At 38.7% G+C, this 18,532-nt stretch overlaps 1 protein-coding gene across 1 annotated transcript in view; it reads right to left on the bottom strand.

Moving 5' to 3' along the window:
- The window catches only part of LOC130010459 (ribosyldihydronicotinamide dehydrogenase [quinone]-like), a 49,017-nt gene extending 31,215 nt beyond the window's left edge, over nt 1-17,802 (bottom strand). The window contains exon 1 of the mRNA XM_056102638.1: nt 17,667-17,802. Coding sequence (XP_055958613.1) covers nt 17,667-17,718 — 52 coding nt within the window. The 5' untranslated portion in view covers nt 17,719-17,802. The remainder of the gene's footprint in view (nt 1-17,666) is intronic.
- Between the last annotated feature and the right edge of the window lie 730 nt (nt 17,803-18,532).

Genomic DNA, 18,532 nt, shown 5'->3' with positions numbered 1-18,532 from the left:
GTAATAAATGACACAAGTTAATTCTTGTGTAGATGAATAATCTCAATAGAGATACAGAACGGTAAACTGATAATATTTATCACAATCACGATAATATATTAAAGTGACATCTAAAGACTTGAATTTCTATAATAGATTAATCCAACGAAACTCTACAAAAAGTATGAAAACAAAACATTGTATAGACATGTATCCCCTGAATACCACCCCAAATGCTTTGAGTCAGGGTCATTTTACATAAAAAAGTATGTATCTCGATAATGGATGGGTAATTGGGTCTCAAGGTCATCCACGCTTAAATAAGTATATTTATTAAGTCTCTAAAATGAGCGTTGTATAGACATTGTATCGACATGTATTCCCTGAATACCACTCCAAATGCTTTGAGTCAGGGTCATTTTACATAAAAGGTATGTATCTCGATAATCGATGGGTAATTGGGTCTCAAGGTCATCCACGCTTAAATAAGTATATTTATTAAGTCTCTAAAATGAGCGTTTGGTTTAGTTAAAAAATGCAATGTTACGTTAATCTAATGTGTTAATTATTCGATCCGGGTTCCTACTAATCACTGACAAGAACCGACAAGAACTTTTTTTGACCACTTCGCCCAAAGTATTGCAAAAGTGGCCGACAAGGAAAGATATGTTAAATTTGGGATATGATGTGCAAAATATGCATATCTATAACATATCTTTACTTGTCGGTCACCTTTGCAATATTTTTGGCGCTGTTGACAAAAGAAATGTTCTTTCATGAACCAAACCAAACTTAATTAATCCGACAATATTATGTATGCCAACACACTATCTAGCCCAGTTTGATTAAAGCACATATAATACAACATAACATTGAATAAATTTAAAATGCCCATTTAATAGATCAGCATTTCAGAATAAAATGAAAGTAGCAAATACGGTTTAGCACATATACATAAAAATTTAAAATATCATTGTTCACCCAAAACAAAACGGTCTAACCATTTTAAATTTACTAACCCTTTTCATTGCCGTTACCCATCTTGGTCTCTAAAAGGAAAATGTCTCTCAAGGGGGATAAAAACAATAATTTACAATCTAGAATATACGATGTGGCCGTGGGCTAACCGCTAGCCCACGAAATCGCACGATCTTAAAACAATTTATTACCCCTGTTCAGCCATCGAACGACTGAAATGGTTAACACATTTCTTTAAATGTTTTTATACTATTATAACTTCTAAATTAATATGTAATTTGGGAATATAGTTTAAAATCATGTCGATTAGGGCTTTGAACTAGCCACAAACTACGTTCTTGTCATAATGTTCATTTTGTTACGGGGGTATTAATATTAGCGGATTGTGTGGTAAATTTGGGGTCAATTGCCCATCCATTAAGTATTCTAGTAGTAGATAAACAGGTATTCTAGTAGATAAATAGGTACATGTATTCTGGAATTAGAAAGCTGTTACTTAGTACTTCTACTCTGTTTCGTTAGACACGAAGCCCATAATAAAATGATCACCATTAGCTGCTATATTTGAGCTGTTTTCTTTCAGACCTAGGAAGACTTTGCATGCTAGATTTTGGACATTGTTCAACTTATGGTGCTCAGTAATGTCCTTATTCCCGCCCCTTAATGAGAGATGGGTTGAACTAAAGTCTCAAAGATTCTATACTATGGGAATCGCCCCTCCTGAAAATGTTTTGAACAGAGGACCGCTAGAGCTCTGCTTACTACTTGGCTAGTTCATTAACACATAATTTAAAATTCAGATGCACATTTAACCATAATCTAACTTATTTATAGCTTTTACAATAATCAATATTTATATTTAAAATTTTCATTATTCTGTTGGATAATATACCACCCCCAGGATCACCTTTATAAACAATGCAATACAAACAAAATTGAAACCGATCAACAATTTCTTATTGAATGTCAAAAGAGAAAGAAATATATACCCAAAACCTTGCCAATCCACTCACTGACTATTATAGCGTCAAGTGTCGCAACATAATATATTCATATGTAGGCTGGGGCTATTTACCACATGTGGTAAGACAATCCGGAGACTATTTGCCACATGTGGCAAGTTTCCGTACCGCCATTATCAACCGATTTCAATGAAACTTACAGATAACATTAATAATATCTCAGAGTAGGTAAAATTTCGACCACTTCCGGTTAGCGGTTTCGGAGATATCAGGTTACCACACAGTTCATGTGGCACGGCTACAGACCGCAATTACCAACCGATTTCAATGAAACTTGCAGATGTTAATTACATTAATAATATCTCAGAGTATGCAAAATTTCGACCACTTCCGGTTAGCGGTTTTCGAGATATCAGGTTACCACACATTTCATGTGGCACGGCTACAGACTGCAAATACCAACCGATATCCATGAAACTTACAGAATATGATAACATTAATAATATCTCAGAGTAGGCAAAATTTCGACCACTTCCGGTTAGCAGTTTCGGAGATATCAGGTTACCACACATTTCATGTGGCACGGCTCCAGACCGCAATTAATGATGGTGGTCTCGGAAACCGCTAACCGGAAGTGGTCGAAATTTTGGCTACTCTGAGATATAATTAAAGTTATTATAATCTGCAAGTTTCATTGAAATCGGTTGATAATTGTGGTCTGTAGCCGTGCCACATGACATGTGTGGTAACCTGATATCTCGAAAACCGCTAACCGGAAGTGGTCGAAATTTTGGCTACTCTGAGATATTTCTAATTTCATTATAATCTGTAAGTTTCATGGATATCGGTTGGTATTTGCAGTCTGTGGCCGTGCCACATGAAATGTGTGGTAACCTGATATCTCCAAAACCGCTAACCGGAAGTGGTCGAAATTTTACCTACTCTGAGATATTATTAATGTTATCGCTATCGGTAAATTTCATTGAAATCGGTTGGTAATTGCGGTCAGTAGCCGTGCCACATGAAATGTATGGTAACCTGATATCTCGGAAACCGCCAACCGGAAAGGGGCGAAATTTTGGCTACTCTGAGATATTATTGATGTTATCATATTCTGTAAGTTTCATGGAAATCGGTTGATAATTGTGGTCTGTAGCAGTGCCACATGAAATGTGTGGTAACCTGATATCTCGGAAACCGCTAACCGAAAGTGGTCAAAACTTTGTCTACTCTGGGATATTATTAATGTAATAATAAACTGCAAGTTTCATTGAAATCGGTTGGTAATTGCGCTCTGTAGCCGTGCCACATGAAATGTGTGGTAACCTGATATCTCCGAAACTGCTAACCGGAAGTGGTTGAAATTTTGGCTACTCTGAGGTATTATCAATGTCATCATATTCTGTAAGTTTCATGGATATCGGTTTATAATTGCAGTCTGTAGCCGTGCCACATGAAATGTGTGGTAACCTCCATATCTCGGAAACCGCCAACCGGAAGTGGCCGAAAGTTTTGCTACTCAGAGATGTTATCAATATTATCATAATCTGTAAGTTTCATTAAAATCGGGTAACAATTGCGGTCTGTAGTCGTAAGGCTATTTTGAAATTCTTGCTTACCACATGTGGCAAATAGCCACTGCCTCATATGTATGTATAATATTTTATTAAATACTCTTTTTTATGCGCACACATGTCACTGTCATGTTATGTGAGTGCTGTGAACTTGTGCCCGTGCATAATTTTTGTACTTTTATTTTATATTTTTATAATCTTGTATATTGTATGATGTCCTCTAAGAACATTTCGATGCAAGAAAATGCTATTTTTAAAAAATTTTAAAATATGGCGGCCATTCCCTGGCTCAATTTCTTGTTCGTGAATATTGTTTCAATGTCGTATTAATATCAAAATACACCATTTTATCGTTTCCAAATAAATTACTTTCATTGATACATATATCTTCGACTGCAGGAATTGACATGTTTATCGGAGTTATCCACCTTTATATGTATTTTTATAGTATTAGGTAATAGGTATGGTATGGTGTAATAGGTATGGGCCCAATTGACAAGGTGCCACTCACAGTGGGCGGGGTGGGGGGGGGATTCTCACCTCTCAGGTTGTATCGGGTCCGGGGGTCCTCGCCCGAGAAATTTTTTGACATTTCGACCTGAAGTGGTGCTTTGTGGAGTATATCCCGACAAGGAAGTCATATACTTAGTGGGGATCACGTGGCTAAGTGGGTAAGACGCTGACTCGCTAGCATGAAGAAATGGTTCCACTACTGATGTCTTACGTCTTACTCCAACCACAGTAGTGGAGCGTCCCAAGGCCTTCCTTTGCGCAAGTTTTGTAGTCATTTGACTACAAAAAAATTACTGGCCTATAACTCCCTTAATTTCCAAGTACACTGACCCAAAAACTGTACTGCACATAGCTTAACATATAATAAACCAATTCTCATTGAAATAAAGGTGAAATCTTACCGAATAATTATATTATTTGATTTAACCCAACTGTTATGCGAATTTTTTGTTCAGTTAAAATGGCGGCCGTACTAGAATCACGTGATGTTTATATATCACTCGAAAATACAAAAAAACTGTTCGGTATGATAAAATTAAGATTTCTGTGTTCCACTCTTCACTATTTGTAACATAATCACTTATTTCCATGCAAACTGTGATGATATGTGTTGAACAAATTGCAACTGAACCTAGTGTATCAGTTGCAGCCGAAGATAAGAATTATCTCGGCTAAAAATTGCAGCTAGCTAGCTAGCCATGAGGTCGGGTGTTCGATCCCTGCATTGGCGAAGAAAATTCATCCAGATTTTCCAGCGTGGTTTCCCCTTGTCAGTGATGCAGGACGGAGGGCTTGACAAGGACAGCTGTCTAGTCGTTCGGATGGGACGAAAAACCGAGGTCCCGTGTACACATTGGCGTGCACGTAAAAGATCCCTTGGCAGTTGGAAATCGATATAAGAGTAGACCGTAGTGCCGCTGCCCGGGCAAAATTTCCCTCATAGCACACTGTATGGCGTATGTCCGTCTTCATAAGGCCAGTTTAGTAGCAGAACAGTAGGACGTTAAACCCCATTTCATTTCATTTCATTTCATATACTTAGTTCTAAGCAGAAAACACTACCGCAGACAGGGGGTCAGTGTGAAAGGGTGGGGGCACACTGCCAGGGGCCCCGATGTGCCATTGGCAAACGGGCCAGTCCTTGTTCGCAATTCTTGTTGTCAAGCTAGCTGGTCGAGTGAGAAACGGCGGATACATTGGACAATTAACAAGATCTCTACATGTCAACCAGAAATAATATTTCGGGTTTCGGGTTATGGAAACATTTCTGATATCAACTTCCCGCTGCCAACCCACCCAATGTGGGATCGTTAATATCGTCGAAAAAAGGCCACGATTTTCGGGAAATTTGTCTTCATACAAAATATATTAGAAAAAAACATTTTTTTTTATGTCACCAAATCGCCGGACCCTTTCGGGGCCCGAGCCCGAGGCACTTATCTCTGTTGCCCTCGCCCTGGACGGTCACTGGTCCTCCCCCGAAAAATTTAGGAAATTGGACGGCCGTAAACGCCTTATCCAGCCTAGAAAATCGTCCTGTAGAGAACTCTGAACTATGAACATAGTGACAAGACGGGCCCCACGAAAGTTGGGCCATTGGGAAAGACAGTACAAAATATATGGCAGATAGAACTATTAATATTAGACTGGGTGCAAGGTGCCACATCCGTAAATCAATACTCCACATGATGATCCCTGACTGCTGTCTATTACAAACAGTAGGTATTTTTAGAACTATGGTCGACAATATTTTTTTCGTGGGGTGGGGGTGGGGCAATCATTTGTTCAGGGAGGCTACGAGGATGTTCTCCACACAAATCCCACTATCCAGTGTGAACAACTCTGGATATTGGTCCACTATCAGCCACCATATAATTTCAAACAGCGCCATCTGTTACCACAATGAGGGTTGGAATTACGTCGCTTTTACCGCGTAATATGTGTGAAATGTCAAAATGTTTACGAAAGTAAACTGAACGAGACTTGCTTAAAGATACTTTATCATTATGTAAGATTTAGAAAAAGATCTTGTCGTTCTTCCTAAACTAGTTCAAAAATAGATAGCCTAATACAGAGTGAATATATGGAAAATTTCATTTAAATTACTCTATTCTGAGCCAAGTTATCACTGTTTGTAGTTTTCACAATATGTGTGCATTAATTGTTCATTATAGTAACCATGGTACTGGTATATCTATTCTAATATAGATAAAGTCTCGGGCATCCGATGGCAGGTCTAATTAATATTTATATAACATTTAAGGCCTAAAGAAAAGCCTGCATAGGCAAATTTAGCTATTGAATAATGTATTAAACCTGTGAAAAGAAATTAAAACTTGAAGAGCCAATCTCGATTATATATGGAGAATAAAACTGCTTAATTTTGTGTTAAAATAAAGTGTAGGTGAAATTTACCTTTCGTTATCAAGTACTGGACATAGGTCATGCACTGTATAGACCTCTAAAGGAACGGCAATAGATTATTAGGTCACCGAACGAAAAAACTGACCCGTAATCTGAAAATGGTTACGTGTCCGGATAAGCGGTTTGGACTTCCACGCAAAACGACTCAATATTTTGAGTTCAAATTTTGAGACAAATTAAAGTACACCATCCTTCTATAATTTGCGCATAAATTTCATACGTACACGGACTTTTACTTCTGAGACTCTGTTAAAATCCGGATGGTCCCTTTAAAAGTAATAATGGAAATTGAACAGAATACACATTCTGACTGCAATGTTTAAGAAATGCGTCATACAAATGCATTTGTACACATGTCAAATACCCAATTTACTATAATAAAGTAAGTAAAAAGTTACATGGATATTATTTGTTGCATAGGCATTACTATTGGGTTTATAATTAGAATTATGTCGTGAATTTCACGCTGTAATTCAGATTATCTTATTGCATTACTACTTAACAAGGAAGAGCCAAGGGATGTGATTTGTCTGTTGAAAAGTGGTAGACAGAATCTGAATTCGTTAACCTACTGCAACACACGGCTATTTTATACAGTACCGACTGAACCTGTCTCGGGTTGCACGTGATCAGATTGTTTACCTTTTGCAGGACTTTCATTTGGCGGTGATGAAGAAAGTAAGAGATTCTTTTGTTGGTGTTGTATTGGTGTTAATTCTGGTATTATATATAAGACACCAATCACCTAATCCTCATCTCCGTTATGCATCATCTCCAGCATCGTCGTCCTCAATATTCGCATCTGACAAATTACATAAAATAGCATCTCCCGAGATTGTGAACAAACGACCAGCGTCATCAATTTTTGTAAACAACCTGCAGTCTGGATCTCCATCCAATTATGTTAAGATGATAGTTGTTTTGACTTTCCCTCTTCTCTATCAACCTAAAGCAAGATTATCTCATCCGGACTTAAGTTTAGTCGATCTTGATCGTCGAATGGAGGAATATATTTCCAGTCTACAATCTACACTTATGCATGTCAACGTTGAAGAAATCCATTTGTTATTCGACGATGTTTCGTTGCCAACCTATGTGGAATCGAAGATATATTCGAATGGTATAAAATTGAAATTTCACAGAGTGTATGACTCCCATAAGACTTCAAATATATTTGAATACGTATTTAGTCATTTACAAGGACAATTGGTTATGGTCACACAAGCGGACTGCTATCCTGAAAGGGGGTTTCATCTTATAAACAAGACTGTGTTGTCCAAGAACAGACTCATGTATGCCCTAACTCGTCATGGACATCTAGAAGACTCGTGCGACTTGTCGGGCGAATTCTGTGACCAAAAGACTTACGTGGGTTCTCATGACGCGTATGTGTTTGTGCCTCAGGGTCGATTCCCACTTTCAGCCTCCGTATATCTGCACAAGAAAGCTACGACATGGGGTATTGACTTACTCATCGTTTGGGTTTTTGAAAACATTCTACGTTACAGGGTGCTGAATCCTTGTAAAGTGGTTTACATTTATCACAGACATTGTTCATTTATACGCGATGGGAAAAGAGTCCGCGTGAACACACATAATACCACAGGATGGTCACCGCCAACAGACAAACTCGTCTAATGTAGACAGCGCTTGGAAATTGTACCAACTATATTTAAAATGATGCAATTTTGCTTATTTCCAATAAAAATCTACAATGAAAAATAGAATTTAAATTTTGAAATTCTGTTGCTGTTCCAAGCTTATGGTATTCGATTGTAAGTGTAGTGGTTGTACATCTACCCCTCATACCCGTTAGTCAGTGTAGTTGTTGTACATCTACCCCTCATACCCGTTAGTTCCCATTTGATCACAATGTGGCGTTTATGAAACGTTAAACATTCAGATCCGTAAAAGTGTTGAACGAACAAACTCATTGTTTGCAAAGACAATGCAATACCAATCGTCTGACATTTATTTAGAGGTATACCAGACTGACTATTGACAGGAAGAGGTGTATTCCCAATATGGTCCAAATGTTATTAAAATCGACCAAGATCAACCCAAATGTAAGTTATGGCAATGTATATTTCACGTTACTTTCAACTGAAATGACATGAAATGGGGTTTAACATCCAAACGGGCGCATGAAGTAACGACTGACAAACGTCATGAGGGTAATTTTGCCGGACAACTTTCCGGTCTACTCTTACACGTCAAGATGTTCTTAAAGTGCTAACATGAGACCTCGGTATTTAGTTCCATCCGAATAACTAGACATCGTTACTTGTCAGACCCCCCGTCTTGTACTACTGGTATGGGGAAACTACACGTGAAAATCCCGAGCTACCTTGTCGGCCAACACGTTCAGTTGATTCCATTTCGTCTTCTTTATAGACTCGACTGAAGTTGAACTTATTTCCATGAACATAGATCTCAAAATAATATCACCTAGCTAGGTTGTTAGTTTTAACCCCCTAAATTACTATCTAATGAATTCAGCTCTGTCCTTATTTTTGATCAATTTAAAGGAGCTAAATCGCTAATATTTTGGTCCTAGAGATTGGCACAAATGGGTCGCAACACATATAGTAATGTAATATGAATTTATATAAACTGTTTTACATTCAATCGTGTCCGTTTTACTGTGAATTGTTATCAGTTATGTTCGGCGAAATACGCCAGAAGTCTGAACAGCAAGTCAATTTCTAGCGTCTGGTTATTCCAGTCAACACCGATATTATTTATTGCGCATGCTCTCCAAATAAGAACTTGATATCACCGTTTGACATGACTTGTGGAATATGTCTAGCCTCATTCTTTGAGCACCTTGTTACAAATGGCGCCGAAAGGCATTATGGTACACGATTCGTGTACCAATGGTAAAATGTTTATTTTGTCTTAAATATTGGATATCAGAAGCCCATCTGTTCTAGGTAAGATCACAACACCAATGCTGATTTAAATTGCCAAAAAAATCGTGTTTCCAATGTCGAAGATTTTGGATGATATTGAGTTACGGACTTAGCTACTTTAAACAATAAAAGTAAACGAAAATAATGTGTTCTATATTGTACCTAAAGGGTAAAGTATCTATGTAAATAAAATCAAAGTGTGCGTGTATATATATGTTCGCCCATCACACTTCATCGCCGTAATCCATGTGGTATCAAATTAACCAGCGTGATCCCTTGAATGTTTTAGGCCATTAAAATAAGTATTTGACTCACCTGTATATGATTATTAACCTATTAATAATAACCCATCGAAATCATATAAAAAGGGTTTATCTCAATCACGTGACCGTGTCATCCGCGGAAAATTTTCAGCGCTGAAGTAGATTTTTACCCCTTGAGCGTTTTTAGAAATTCAACATGGCGTTCATGACGGCCGGCATTTCAAATAATCCCCAATAACTCCATAGTTATTAGTCTAGGATGACAATTTTGGTGTCTAACCGTAGGTTTCTGAGGTCATGGAACACACTGAAATCGTTCTTTACGTTGTGGGGTGATTAGATAATAGTAAAAACCAAAATGCCAAACAATATAGAACATAATAACATATGAAGAAAACGGCAGGTTTAGCTCTTACATAATGCACCTTTAAAACTTGTCTTGTTCAAAATGTTTTGATTGTTTGACTTACTCTACTCAACACACACTGTTGGTTCAAAATAGGGTAAATTCCAATGTGGACCGCGTCCAGTGTAAGAAAATACCATTGGGCAACAAATATGGTCTATAACACTCAATATTCCTCGGATATTTCAGATTCAAATTCAGTCTTCGTAAGATGATGATGTATTTGAACTATCGATCATTGCTGCGGAAGGCCACTCCTTAAAATAGATAGGGAATCGCGGTGGCACTGATGTCGATCACGGTGCTAGTAGAGAATGTTTCCGGGATTTTCATGGGTAGTTTCCCCGGGAGGGCCCGTCAAGGACAGCATCTAGTAAATGTATTTAAAATACAGATGTGACGTCACCCTTTGATGTTGGCGTACCATTATTTCAAATAATCGTACGGGCAACTTGCCAATAGTACTTTATTCATACCAGTGAGATATTGGACTAGTGTGACGTAAAAGCTCGTGCGGAGTGTCAGTATTTTAAGATGTTTAATGGTCTCGAGCTTACGACATTGCGTAATATATTGTAAAAACATTCGGGCCTACGGCCCTCATGTTGTTACAATATATTACTTAATGTCTCGCTCTCGACCATTAAACAATACTTAAAATACAGATGTGACGTCATCCTTTGATGTTGGAGTACCATTATTTCAAATAATCGTACGGGCAATGTGCCAAGCGTAACTTGGTAAAATATTGAACTCGAGTGACGTATTTCATTGCAAAGCACGTGCAAGTGTCTGTATTTTAAGTTGATTAATGGTCTCGAGCTTAAGACATTGCGTAATATATTGTAAAAACATTCGGGCCTCACGGCCCTCATGTTGTTACAATATATTACTTAATGTCTCGCTCTCGACCATTAAACAATACATATATGCTATCCCAATCCAACATACTAAATTAGTGCCCGCTATCTTCGGTTTTACCAAGGGTTAACTTTTGTAATTATATGTGAAGAGACTTTGACGTTCATTGACGTTCATCCAGCCCGTGATGCGGGACAGCGGACGTGTCAAGGAAAACGCGATTGGCGATCGGATGGAACGGAAGCCGGGTTCCACCCGTGTAACCGTTTGCGTACACGTAAAATAACTTCAGCTAATTGGAAGTCGATGACGACTAGACTTACAAAATTGTTCGAATCACAGGCAATTTCTAAAATTGAGAGATAAATCCCAATCTGATATGTATGACCATTTACGTAATTGAATTCTGATTTTCCTTTAGTGTCAATTTTAATTTTTCTAATCTGATTGCCCCTGTAATAGACACAAGTAATATGATGGAATATGCGTATCTGTTTACAGTTAAAATGATAATACTGTAGTTAGATCTGGTATTAAATCATAACTTATTTTGTGTTGATCAGTGGGACTAAGATTTGTAAATTTAACAATTTCAGGAATCTATAGTTCGTCTATGTATAGCAGTTCTGTATTTGGCCCTTTCGCCCACATTTGCATGGCATATTGGGTTGACGTTCACGGGTCTTTAGCTTTGGGGGGAAAGTGGAGGGACCGGAAAATACCCGTAAAGTTGGTCAGGTCATCCTACTTCTTGTCACGTACACGCGGGGAATCGAAACCAGCCACTTGACTCAATGACAGACCCTAAGATCGTTAACCCATACGCACCAGCCGCTCAACTGAAATGGAAATGAAAATGAAATGAAATGTGATTTTATGGCACGTCAGCTCCAACCGGGCTATATTGCGCCAAACATATGGTGAAAATTACAAGACAGGCTAAACTATATCACAGAAAAACATTATATGCATAAATAAAACCAATATCACAGTTAATAAAATTATTAACATATTATGCATATAAATATTAAATACAAAAATGAAATGATATGATATATACAATTAAAATTTATTATAAAAACCTGTCTCCTTTAAAAAGTCTAACACTTTACCATATAAACCCGGTTGGGCAAACATGTGCTGTAGTGACTGACAACGGTAAAAATTCGATCTAATATCCTTGAAATGCCTGCACTCAATCAAAATGTGCTTAACTGTCAAAGGAACATGACAGTGTTCACATTCTGGTTGAGGCTCTCGCTTTAAAATGAAAATATGAGTTAAAAAAGTATGACCAATGCGAGAGCGACAAAAAACAACTTCATCCCTCCTGTTAGTTCTATAGGAGCTTGGCCTCCTAAGAGAGGCTTAATGTGATGAAGTTTGTTTGTGTCTGCAAGATCCCAAGACCGTTGCCAGCGGTCATATATAAAAAAGTTAATGGACGATTTAAAATCGGTGAAAGGTAAAAGAAATTGTGACATGGGAAGATCTAAAGCAGACTTGGCAGCTAAGTCTGCTTGATCATTCCCTTTAATATCAACATGACTGGGGAGCCAGCAAAGGACGGTGTCCTTGCCGTTAAACTCGTGTGATAGTAGCAGACGATAAATGTCTGCTACCAAAGGGTGTACAAGCTGCTTATTATTTATTGCCTGTAAAGAGGACAAAGAATCAGTAAATATAATGTGTTTTAAAGATGAAGAGGATTTAATGAACTCCAAAGCCTGAAAGATGGCCTGGAGTTCAGCTGTAAATATGGAAGCAGCAGGGGGAAGACGAACAGAAATAGTCTCAGATGGCGTAACAGTAGCCGAAGCTACCCGATCACCATCTTTGGAACCATCTGTATAAATTGGAGCATAATCACCATATTTAGACCTTAACTCTCTGAAGAGAGACTGAAACACTGCGGAACTAGTATCTTTCTTTTTATTTGTTGTAAGATCGAGATTAATCTTGGGAGGAGATATAGACCACGGTGGTGTCTCAAAGAAAGGGGTATTCGCAATACTGTCTTGACTGATACCAGCCTGAGACAAAAGGGGTTGAATGCGAATACCGAATGATGGAATAACATTAGTCTTAAGTAAATATATGTGTTCATGATAGGGTCTAAATATGGTGTTAAATGAAATATGATGGGGCAGAGATGCAATTTTTGTAGCATACTGCAGTGCAAGTTTATCACGTCTGTCGTGCAATGAGGGCTTGTGCGCCTCGACGTATAAACTCTGCACTGGAGATGTTCGAAATGCTCCTAAACTGATTCAAAGTCCTTGGTTGTGTATGGTGTCGAGCTCTTTGAGATAAGACTCGCGGGCAGACCCATACACAATACACCCATAATCGAGTTTAGATCTTATCAGTGCTCGATATAATCTGAGCAAGACCTTACGGTCTGCTCCCCAGTCAGTGTTTGATAAGACTCTCAATATGTTGAGGGCTTTCAGACATTTCTTCTTGAGTGTTTTTATATGAGGGATAAATGATAATTTCTTATCAAATATCAAACCCAAGAATTTCGTTTCATCTACAACTGGAATGGGACTACCATCCAGTGTAAGATCCGGATCAGGATGTAAACCTCTTCTTTGACAGAAATGCATGCACACAGTCTTGGATTTCGAAAAACGAAATCCATTGTCAGTTGCCCATCGTTGAATAGAATTCAAGCAAAGCTGCAACTGACGTTCGATTGTCTGCATGCTTGTCGATCCGTAACACATCTGAAAGTCATCAACATAAAGAGAGCCGTCGACCCCGCGTTTAAGGCACGTCGGTATCGTATTTATTTTGATAGAAAAAAGTGTGGAAGACAATATACTTCCCTGAGGGACTCCCATTTCCTGGGGAAATGGGTCAGAGAATATTGATCCCAAACGTACCTTAAACGACCTATCTTCTAAGAAGTTTTTAATGAAGATAGGTAAGCGACCCCGCAGACCGAGGTTATGCAGGTCGCGCATGATACCATATTTCCATGTGGTATCATAAGCTTTCTCCAGATCGAAAAATATAGCAACTAAATGTTGCTTCTGGATGAAAGCATCCCTGACAAACGTTTCAAATCTAACGAGATGATCAAGAGTGCTCCTTTGGGACCGAAATCCACATTGGAGGTCTGTAATGAGGTTGTTGGACTCAAGGTACCAAACAAGCCTTCGATTGATCAATCTCTCCATGGTTTTGCAAATGCAGCTAGTTAAAGCGATCGGGCGATAATTGGTAGGATTCGTAGGATCTTTACCCGGTTTAGGGATGCCACGAAGGCGGGAAATTTCCATCAACCCAAATCCGGTTATAAAGATCTAGTAATATTAAGAGTGTTGGTAAAGGTAAATGTTTTAAAATCTGGTAGTGAATTTCATCTGGGCCAGTTGCAGTATCCCGAGCTCGTTTAAGAGAATCACGGAGTTCAGCAATAGAAAACTTGTCATTATAACATTCATCATTACGGGACTTGAAGTTAAGTCGCCTTTTCTCCTGTTGATGTTTAATACCCCGAAAGGCATCCGAGGAGAAATTGGATGATGAATTGAATGAGAAAGTACTGGCCAGAGAATTAGCAATATCAGGAAATGTTGTTAGGGTAGTATTATCAACATTTAGATGGTTAACTGATAATGCACTACTTTTATCTTTAATCCTGCGAATCCTATCCCATACAGATTTGGAAGTGGTACGGGAATTGATCCTTGAGACATAAGCTTGCCATGAAGACTTCTTTGCTTGGCGTATGGTTCTACGAGCCTTCGCCCGGACCATTTGGTATGCTGCAATATTCTCCATGGAAGGGTGATTCTCAAGGCGCCTTAAAATCCGATCACGCTCTTTAAGAGCGGATTTGCAATCGTTATTATACCATGGTTTATTGAAACGTTTGGGCTCAGTCGTGGTCTTCGGAATCGCCTGCTCGGCTACATCCTGAAGAATTGAAGTGAATAAGGCCATGGGCTCATCTGCATCTTCTAACTCCTTTGCGTCAAAAGAGAAGAGACACAAAGATTCAAAAAAAACTTTATGTAACTTCCACCTCTGCGGCCTTTCAACCGGAGAGGGTCCATTATTATCTATCAAGATGGGAAAATGGTCACTACCACAGAGATCTTCATTCACTCTCCATGTAAAATCCTGAAACAGGACCGGAGAGCAAATGGTTAGATCAAGAGAAGAAAAGGAAGCTGTGGCAGGATGTAGATAAGTAGGCGAGTCATCATTTAATAAACACAAATTATTAATATTAATAAAGTCCGCTATTTGTTTACCTCTGTTATTATCACCTGGACTACCCCAGAGTGAATGATGACCATTGAAATCTCCCGTAATTTTAAACGGGAGGGGAAGTTGTGCGACAAGGTCATCAAGATCTCTGGGGTTCAGATGTAAACTAGGTGGTAAATATACAGAGCAGAGTGTGATAGGAATATGTAGAGTCACCCTCACTGCAACTGCCTGTAAAGGCGAGTTGAGGGCGACTTTACCCTGCGGAATATTTCCATTAAGGAAAATGGAAACACCACCGTGTGCTCTACCATCATTATTAGCAAAATAATGATAGGCAACAAAATGTCTGAGTGTTAAGACATCAGAATTCTTTAAAAAAGTTTCTTGTAAACAAATAGCTAAGGGATTAAATTTTTGAATTGAGATTTGGCTTAAGACCACGACAATTCAATTGAATTATGGAATTTGCCATTTTCAGGGAGGTTTAACAGGACTTCTATGATGTTGTTTGGGGTCATGTACTTCAACAACAACATCCATAAGATTGTCCTGTATCCCGAACCTGTTATATGTTCCGACAGGATCCTCGTCACCCTTCCTACTACGAAAGGTATTTAATTTTCGAGGAACGTCTTTATCAGAACGTTCCGTATTTTTGTTGTTTTTTAGTGGATTTCCACCAATTGGCTGAGGAGTGGGGGGCACAATCTCCTCTATCACAGCCCGCCCAGGCTTACTAACAGCCTGGGAGCTGGGAATCTTAATATTAGGTTTAGGTGGAACCGGAAGTTTTTGTTGCGACGAGGAATCCTCTGTCTCAGCTGGAAATTCAGCAGGCGTTTGGCAAGCAATAGAAGCAGTTTTTGGCTTGACTGCATTTGCAAAAGACATTGCAAATGTTGGGGTTGCAGCCTCAACCAGCTTCCTTGCTTCCGGGTATGGTATATCTTTTTCTGTTTTCACCTGCTGAACTTGTTTTTCTTTCTTCCATATTGGACACTCTCTAGAATAGGCAAAATGAGGCCCTTTGCAGTTAATGCAGTGGTGGTCGAGCTGACAAGAGGTACTTTCGTGACCATCTTGTCCACATCGAGCACACACAGCTTTCCCCTTACACACGTTTTTACTGTGTCCAAAGCGTTGACAATGAAAGCAACGCAATGGATTTGGGATGTAAGGGGTAACTGGTATGGCAAGAAAACCAGCTTTGATCATCCTAGGAAGATCTGGTTTATCAAAGGTCAGGACAGGTGTTTGTTTGAATAATAATACCATTACGTCTGATAGAAATACGTTTGACGTAGGTAACACCCTGTGAGGCGAGATTTTCAAGCATCTCTTCCTCACAGCTGCCTTCTAAATCCTGAGACCGTACAACACCTCTTGAAGAATTAAGAGAGTTATGCGGTGCTACTTTGATAGGAATGTTGGCTAAAGTTTTTGATTTTAATAATGATGTAGCATGTGATTCTTTAGCACATTCCACTAACAAAGTACCATTTCTCATTTTCTTGACGCTTTTGGGCTCGCCAGCTAAGCCAGCAGGACCTTTAGCGATCAAAAAAGATGATGTTTTACTAAGATTTATATCGTTAGTACTTTGTATGACCAGAAATCTAGGCCAGGTTCGGGAAGTTTTTATTGGTAATGGTTCTATATCCTCGGTCGACATACGTTTTGTAGTACGAGTCTTCTTTGTTTGAGAAGCCATTTGATTGATTGAAAAGATTCATCCTTGCCTGCTCTCCAACCATCGAAGGGTTGCAATATCCATGCAGGCTACTGCGCGGATATCCAGCGCATGCGCCCTACGAGGACAGACAGGGATATACCTAGACAAAGTAAAGAATAAATATTTTTACTCTACCTAGTTGACCCAAGCCGCTGCTTTAGAGTAGGCACGTAGGACACAAAGGTAGAACTGCAACAAATATATTACAGAATAGTGGAAAAGATGCGCCTACTCGTCAGCTGAACACGACCAAAGCCGATTGATCAGAGTGGGCCACTCTGACCTCCTGTCTAGGTGAATTGTGGGCCAAAGCAATGTGTTGCAGAGAAAAGGCTCGCAAACCAAATCGCCACTCAATTACCAGGATTCCACTCTCCACCGACACTGGCCGCAACGCACGGCAAACACGTTGCCCCATTACAGGGATCCTTTTAGTCGCCTTTTACGACACGCAGGACATACGAAGGGTATATTCTTATCACCCCCTACACCTCCGGGGGGGGGGGGCAAACTGAAATAGATCGATACGAAAATGCATAGGATATAAATATGAAACAAGCTATCAAGACACCGAATGTCAAAATCGGGTCAAACATTACAAATCAGTATGATATTCAGCCTCTTGCTGGGGTGTTTTCAAGCAGTAGTTCACACAAAAAATGAACTTTATTTCAACGTCCACCTTCCGCCTGTAGTAAAATTCGAATAATAAATCCAAGCAGGGTTCTGATTGTCATTTTCGGTTGTCGGAAATCTCTTACCCATCACGATAAACGGAATCTTAAGAAAATCTTTAAATGTCTATTATATCTGTCAATAAAATTGAAATACTTACGGAGTCTTTCATTCCTCCTAATGAGAGGACCTAGCATATTATGAAGGCGCATACCCCGTACCCGTTGGGATACTCAAGACTTTCTTGGGGTAACTAGGAGGTTCCGGGTTCGATTCTGTTTCTGGCCAGTAAAATGTCTACCACACTAATCACACACAAGATATGAAATTTTAAAAAGGCGAAATATATTGACCATAAAGAACAGCTCTGTATCCGGTTTGATTGTGAAATGAATTGTTGACGAGGGTGATAAATACAGAGATTATAGTTAAACGGATCCATAGATAAATAAAAACTAAATGATATTTATCTTTCGAATGTTATCAAAATGTCAATTTATTGCATCCTAAGTATATTGCAAAATAAATTGTATATCGGTGTTAACTGTTGGTTAAAAATCTTCTGGCTGTGTTCTTTCACAAGTTGTCGGATAATTGCATAATTAATATGTACATTATTAGTGTTCACGAGTCCTATAAATATGTCTGTCCTATTGATGATACATAGATTGTAAATTACAGTTGGTTATCATGGCAGTTTTACCCTTAGTTCTTGTATTTTGTTTCACTGAACTTGTATCCAGTAAGTACTATTAGCATTTTTAATCTACTGTTTCTATCACATGGACAAAAAGTCACAACAGACACTCGATTCTGATTGGTCAAAACGTGTGATCGAATGGACAGTAAACTCCCTCTATTTGAGCAAGGCGAATAACTGCATATATAAATATTACAGTATGCTTTTTTTTGTTGTTGTGCTCACTGATCTTCATCAACCCAAATCTTTATTGACAAATATCTTCAAGAAATTCTGCACAAATGACCATCACGCCATAATCTTATAATCAAACATAACCCTGAAAA

The sequence above is a fragment of the Patella vulgata genome, chromosome 8 (genome assembly GCF_932274485.2).
Source record: "Patella vulgata chromosome 8, xgPatVulg1.2, whole genome shotgun sequence".
Classification (NCBI taxonomy): Eukaryota; Metazoa; Mollusca; class Gastropoda; family Patellidae; genus Patella; species Patella vulgata.
This window is presented reverse-complemented; position numbering and strand designations above follow the sequence as displayed.